A 7490-nucleotide genomic window follows, 5' to 3' on the forward strand; every position below is an offset into this window, starting at 1 on the left:
GGAGAGGGAAGGTGGGGGGCAGGGGGAATATGATGGTGGGGGGGCAATGATACACCAGTGCCCTGCCCATTGTGTTGCCCCTCACTGGCAAGCCACCCCCTGCTGCTGCCCCTCACTCTGAAGCCATTGACCCCAGCCCTGCAAGTGCCCCTCACTCCCAAACAGCGGTCCCCTGCCCCCCCACTCCCTGCTGGTGCCCCTCACTTCTGACCCACAGCACGCAGGCTCTCTCTCTGTCTCTCACCTGGGAGCTTGCTGGAGCCTGCACAGGTAGCTGGTGAACCCAGGCAGCCCGGGAGACCAGAAAACCTGGACATACATTCTTATTTTAAAAACCCTCCCGGATGCAGCACAGGGGGTCAAAAAAGAGGACATGTCTGGGAAAACCTGGATGCGTGTTAACCCTACATAGCCAGAGGTCCACCAGTGTGAAAGGCAGTGGCAGCAGGAATGAGCTGTATGTATATTTAGGAACTGTAAGGGAAAGCATTTTACATCTGTTGCAACAGGTACTAAGGTAAATAAATTAAATGGACTGTTTCCTGAAAGCATAAAAATAAAAGCAACAATTTATTCCATGCAGATACCCACATTTTCAAGGAGATAATGTAGGAAGCAAATTACTCAAATTACTTAAAACGATAGGCTACCTGAGACCCACTTATTTATTACTACAAGAATTTACTGCATTACTTTTGTCACCTGACATCCTTTTATGTTTAGCTAGTCTCTTTCATGGGAAAATATAATTGCTTTTCATATGTATTAGTTTTATACAACAACTATGAGTTGGTTCAATTCTGTTCTGTGTTCCTAAGCATAGAATTTTGTCTTGTGCCTATCTTCTGAGGTTAGGTTAGGTTAGGTTAGTAAAACTTGTTTTATATGGGAAAAGTGTTAGCTATGGTAGCATAACTCCCCTGAAGTCAATGTTATCTGAGATTTTAGCCCAGACATTTGTAGTGGTTTTCAATGGAAAGAAGATTGCTGTGTTACAGAATGGACTGTACACACACGCACACACACGCGTGCGCGCGCGCGCACACACACACACACACACAGACAGATCAATCTTGTTTTCAAATAACTTTTGTAGTGAAGTAACTGATTTTCTGTTGGGCACATCACTTTTTCTTTTTTTACATTTATACATTGTTTTTCAACTGTATTAAAAATAAATACTGAGTCTTATTGTGCTAAAGCAAATATTCTGTCTTCAATCTGCCCATGCATTGTGCTTTACTTTAAAAAACCCAAACCCTCTGGCTTCAAAATGTTTGATTAATTTAAACGCAATTTTTCACATTGTTATACTCAGTACATGCCTAAAAGTTTGAAGGAAGAAACTTTTATTTTCAAGCAATATATCAAGAAATACTCCCAGTCCAATCAGATAAAATATTTTTCTTCTTTCGTCTTCATAAGTGAATCTTAATAAGCCACATTCATCCCAACCCTTTTGTAGTCAGGCTAAATTTCATCAGGGTAAATTCAGTTCAATTTGTGCTTTGTCTGCAGCTTTAATCCTCCTCCACTACAAAAACTATATACTTCTGTTGCAAATAATAATTAGATGAACTGACTACCTGAACAGCTGGATTCATCAAGATTGAAATCAATGCAGTCTGAGATACCATCACAACGCTGAGAGCGCGGAATACATCTGTTAGTTGATGCACACAACAAAGAACCATTGAAGCAATCTTTAATGGCTGGAACAAAGTAACAAGATCAACAGTGAGAGACATTTTCTTTTTTCACTGATAAAATATTATTGAAAAAACTATGTGCATGTGCCACAGTATAAAAACATGGATATGCATTACCATTATACACTTCTATTTTCTGAAAAATGCAACTTTGACATTAAGAAAAATAATAATAAAGAAGAGGTCATCTTCAGCAGTAGAATCAGCCCTTTCCCATGTTCAAATTCTAGGGGTCTAACATTTGCTATATTATTAATTAATTAAGCTACAAAATGCTATGGAAAAATTAACAGTAACATACCACAAAAGCCTATTGAGGTAACTTATAAAAATAATTATATCAATCCTTAAGCACAGAATGAAAAATTGGCATAAATATAGTCCCCTTTTATTGCTAGAAGCTAAATACTATAGATGGTTGATGTAAAAGCAGAAGAAAAAGCTATGTTTAAAACAATCTAAACTTACAGACATTTGTCAAGCTGAAGCATTCGGTTAAATTCTCAGTCTAAAGGAATTATAAAGTGGAAATCTTGATGGAATTGCATAAGCCTCCAGGTAATTCATTACAGAGTCATTGATCTATAAGATGTACCAATGGTTCTGCAGCTTCTCACAAAATCCAACAGCATTTTGTCACTTTGAGAAACATTTTATCTAATGAAATGTTCTGTAGATCTGCCCCTAAGCTATTATTTCTGAATGTTTTTGTTTAAGCCAAATTCTTCTCCCCTTTTACTTGTGTAAATCAGGAGTAACACTTTTATTCTCACTTCAGTTAGACATCCTAACATTAGCCTGGATTTTTAGATTATAAGTAAGATTAATTTGGACTATTTAAAGTACTCTAAATAAATAGATTATAGAAGTAGATTATAGACAGCCCTACGCAGTAGAATTAGGTTATAGCCTTACTAATTTAGATGTCTTTCAGATGGCAATGACATCACTCATATGAGTAAAGATTTGCAGAATCAGGCCCATAAATATTATACACTGCCAATTTAGGAAGGAATATAAATACACATGTAGAAGAACAGTTTACCAGCTCTAAAGCACAACTAAGTAACATCTACAGTTCAAAGAAATCTTCATGAACCTATGCAGTTTCACCTGATTTAAAAAATATACTGTAGTGGTCCTGATGTGTTTAGATATTTACATGTGTGCTCTATACCTTACAGTTCTGTGACTGATGTTAGTGACTTAACCCACTCAGCCTTCCTATGAATAAATGCAAATTCCATGTTCTTTGCTACATTTCATTACTATAAGTCTTGCATTTATTTTCTGTGAATTTATATCAAAATCCTAGAAACTCTCACCAATTTGTGTGCAGGAAACTTCCATATGATACTGGAACAAGTTTTGAAAATGATTATAGACAGATTCATGTACAGAGGGGTATGGAAGCAGTCACTGACACTGCAGGGGTAACTGACCCCTTGCTCTCAGCTTCTCTCCTGCCCACTGGTGTAGGCAGACCATGCCCCAAATCAGGTAAGAATGCCAACCCCACTTTTCTTGGCACCTCCACACTTACTCCTTTCTCCTGCCTGCCACTGCCACTGTTCCCTCCCGACTCAGGCTGTGCAGGCAGCCAGGCTTGGGCAGTGGCAGAAGCAGTGGCAGTGGTTCCTCCTGGTGTTCCCTGGCAGCCCAAAACCGGTCTCAGGGAAAAGGTACCTCCCATACCCACTACCACTGCTACTGCTGCTGCTGCTGTCCCTCGTTGAGCCCTAGATCCCTGAACAACCCAGCTGAAATAAGGCAGATGCGGTTCTGGAGCTCCCCCCACCTTCAGGTCAGTCATAGGCAGTAGTGGGTGGGGAAGGGGAGCAATGGGAGGAGAAGGGATGTGCCACTGAGCAAAAATGGGAAAAGTAGTGGGGGTGTGACCATGCCACTACACCTCCTCTGGAACTGTCCCCACAAATGGCCATTCACACACAGATTTCCAGTTTTTGCTACTACATATATTGCACATATTAGTTAAAATTACACACAGCCCTACCAGGTTGACTTTAAAAACAAATGAAACTGTTAAGGCTTTTTGTATCTGGTATTTCCTCACACACATGTTAAATACACTGTTGCTAAGCATGCTTGGGATATATTTCTCATGTTATTTAATAAATATATGGTGATAAACAGAGGAACCAAGTTCTGGGACTACACTGAAGAGACAAAGTTGGCATTTAGTTTCACAGTCCCAGGGTAAAATAAAGAAGTGTTGTGTTTCTGCTCTACTTTGTGCTGCCTGTTCTTAGCCCCTAAGAATGTTTCAGTTGCTAGGCTAAGATTCCTGGATGACAAATATATTCCCTTCTCCTTGGACAAAACTACTGTTTTGGGATTGCAGGTGATGAAAGAGGCAAAACAGTAGTTTTATAACCCTAACATTTCCCCTGCAGAAGCAACCTGAAAAGGGGCAGATCTGTGTTATGGATACAATCGCAGAATGATAGAAAAATAAAGCTAGAAGGGATCTCAGGTGATCACCTAGTCCACCTCTCTGCTTATGGCAGGATCATCCCTGCCTTGACCATTCCAGTTAAATGTCTAACCAGTACTTTCTAGTGCTGGAATCGAAGCTCGGATTCAGAGTAGGATGGACAACTCTGTGCAGAAATACATGTTTAACAGTGATATTTGCACTTTAATGTGGTATTAAGCTTTGGGTATAATCAATACTGCAATCACTTCCATGATTACAGGGAGACACAATGTTCTCCAACACATCTCTATTTATTATTGTGGAAGACCACCATAAGTTTCATGATGTAGATACTAAATGTAGATATTACTGCAGGTGCAAATCAGGTAGCAAGGACTCCTATTTACACCCATAATATATTCAAATGAAGCCTGCAAGCAAATAAAAAGATGATGACCCTTGTCAAAAAATGGAGCATGTTTGGAAATTTATATGGGCACATCACAGATTCATTTTTTTGGGATATAGAGAACTGAGAACATTTCTTATTCACTGCTGTTAGCACTTAAGGGTGTGTGTAGATGGAACGGGGGCCCTAAATTGAACCAGTGGGTTTTTTAAAACACCACTTCAACTTAGGGCCAATTAAACCCCCATGTTGTACACATACCCGACTTACCTGCCTCTCCGGCAGTGGGGAGGGAAGGGTGAGCTGCCAGTGGGCAGAGTGGTCACTGGGCTGCAAGGGTTGCGGGGGGTGGCGAGGGGCTGGTGCTTCCCTCCTGCTAAAGAGACCTTTACTAAAGCTGGGCATGGATGGGACAGAAAGATTATAAACAGGACATTTATAACTGAAAAGATTATAAACAGGACATTTATAACTGCTAAATCATTTTAAACAAGCAACACAGTCCACTAGCAAACTGTTCAGGGAACTCTAAAGGGAAGTTTTTGTCTGCACACATCTCTGAAGTCATACATGGATACATTTTTGTGGGGGTAATGGTGGCTGTAGTAGAGGTCTCACTAATGCATTTTATGTTTGTTTTCCTTTGCTGTGGGCCTCTTTGGGGATTTATGCTTTATCTTTACAGAACACATTTTTCCAACCTGTCTTTGTCCTGGGAGATGATTTTATCACTTGATACTATCTGAGACTCAGAAGCAGGATGAGCATTTTATAGCTTTCTGTTCATACATTGAGGTGAATTAAATTGTGAAGAGAAACAGGACATTACTGCTCATTTAGAGCCTGATCTCAAGCCAGCTGGAGTTGGTGGGAGTCTTTTCCTTTGTTTTTCTTAACTCAGGCCCTTAAAGAAGACTTGAAAAGAGTTTTGATTTAAAGTCAGACAGAACTACAGTACTTGGAGGATCTAATAAAAGAGAATTAAATGGGAGATAGGGAAGCAGAACATGTATTGTTTTTTTAAATATGTTTTCACTAAAGAATGAGTGGGCTACTCATTGCCTAAGTAACTACTTCTGTGCCTAATAAATGCTTAAGAATAAAACAAATTCAGATCTCTCAGAATCTGCTAAAACCATCATCCAATTTATATTATTATTACATTACATACAGACTGGAATTACTAACACAGCACTCAAGTATTTTATAGAATGCATAAATATTCCTATAAAGTAAACTGAATTAGTAAGTTGGATGTATCTTTTTCTTTTCTGATTTTGCTCTGCTGACAAGCATGCGTGGTATTTGACATGTTAAAAGGAGACAGCTAAAAGAGATGAAAAGCTGAAAAGCTTCATAGCATATAAATTACAATGAGATAAATGACTGCTCTGTAGTAACCAGCCTTTCCCTATGGTTCAGTTCTAAACAACTACTGACCACTCTTTTCTTTCATTGAGTCTCTCAATCAAGATCTTCAAAGATAGAATGTCAGTTGTTGCTTGCAGTGTTATATTGTTAGCTCCTGTCTTATAGGGATAAAACTATCAATCTTCTGGAGTTGGGATGTGACAACAGGATTGAATAAGCTACCAACCCACTCATATTTCCTGAGCTTGAGATTTCCAAATGAAGTCAAAGACTTATGTTCTCTGAATATGCCAGAAATGTCTTCTCTTTCTTCCCAAGGTATTACTTTAGAATTAAAAGATTATGAAGTAATATTTCAGGAGAGGTTTGTGAGTGGGATTGGGGTAGATAGGGTGGATCTAAGAGCAAGGTAGATGGAGGTAGCTGAAGATACAGGGGGGACTTTGACCATGCCAGAATTTGGTGTCCCAGTAGCACGGCAGAGTCTGAAGACAGAAATGTCTTGGAACTTGTGCTTTTTTTCTTTTCAAATTAGTCACTAGACTCAGTTCCAAACTCAGATCCACAGGCAAGCCTACTTTTTTTTACGTTTACTTTGTAAAATCTACTTTAGTGCAGCTCCTGACTATGTACAATAGTTTTTATGATAAACGGCATGTGATTATACCTTTGTCTGCAGCAGATGCATTATTTATAGAGATGACGGAGAGAATGAATTTTCATCCCAATGGAAATTCTGATGTTTTCTTATGTATTTTCATTCCAAATAAGTTGTTCAGAAAGAAAACTTCAGAAAAAATGTATTTGAGTGTCCTGACATATTTACTTTCACCATTTTTGATTGAAAAGAAATCCCGTCACACTCCTGAAATTAAATGTTTGGTCTAGCTTTTCTCTACCTGAAGTGAAATGGAATGAGGACACACAAATCTTTAGGCTTGCCTGAACGTCCATGGTACCCCAAGGCAGTTGTAGTTCCTTATGCCTCCTTTCTTTCCTATGGGCTCTTCCCCATCTTTGGGACACAGATTGCTGCTAGCACATCAACAGACTTGCTTTTGAAAGCCTGGAACAGGAGAGTTACCTTGAACATCACTGAATGGGCAAGACTGCAACACTTAATGATATCTCACTGAAAAAAGATACCAGCCAATTCATTTGACTGAGCTCAGAACAAAAACAAAATGCTTCTAATGATGTATAGTACTAGAAGTAATGTTCCAATATTTTAAGTATGTCACTGGCTAACTACAGGCCCATCAGCCTGACCTCTATCCTGGGGAAGGTCTTAGAAAAGATTATCAAAGAGGCCATTCTTAACAGACTGGCCAATGGCAACATCCTGAGGGATAGCCAGCATGGGTTTGTTGCAGGTAGGTCTTGCTTGACCAATCTAATTTCCTTTTATGACCAGGTGACCTATCACCTGGACAAGGGAGAGGAGATTGAAGTCAGATATCTTGACTTTAAAAAAGTCTTCGAAGTGGTATCCCATAATCACCTCTTAGCAAAACTGGCCAATTGCGGCCTCAGGTTCACCATGATCCTCCAAGCCCAGGGGAAG

At 39.4% G+C, this 7490-nt stretch overlaps 1 protein-coding gene across 1 annotated transcript in view; it reads right to left on the reverse strand.

The window, feature by feature from the left end:
• Positions 1-7490, reverse strand: part of MALRD1 (MAM and LDL receptor class A domain containing 1) — a 631029-nt gene that overhangs the window by 94768 nt on the left and 528771 nt on the right. The window contains exon 35 of the mRNA XM_019507962.1: positions 1587-1712. Within this exon, the coding sequence (XP_019363507.1) occupies positions 1587-1712 (126 nt within the window). The remainder of the gene's footprint in view (positions 1-1586; positions 1713-7490) is intronic.

The sequence above is a fragment of the Gavialis gangeticus genome, unplaced genomic scaffold (assembly GCF_001723915.1).
Source record: "Gavialis gangeticus isolate Ggan-Ray unplaced genomic scaffold, GavGan_comp1, whole genome shotgun sequence".
Lineage (NCBI taxonomy): Eukaryota > Metazoa > Chordata > Crocodylia > Gavialidae > Gavialis > Gavialis gangeticus.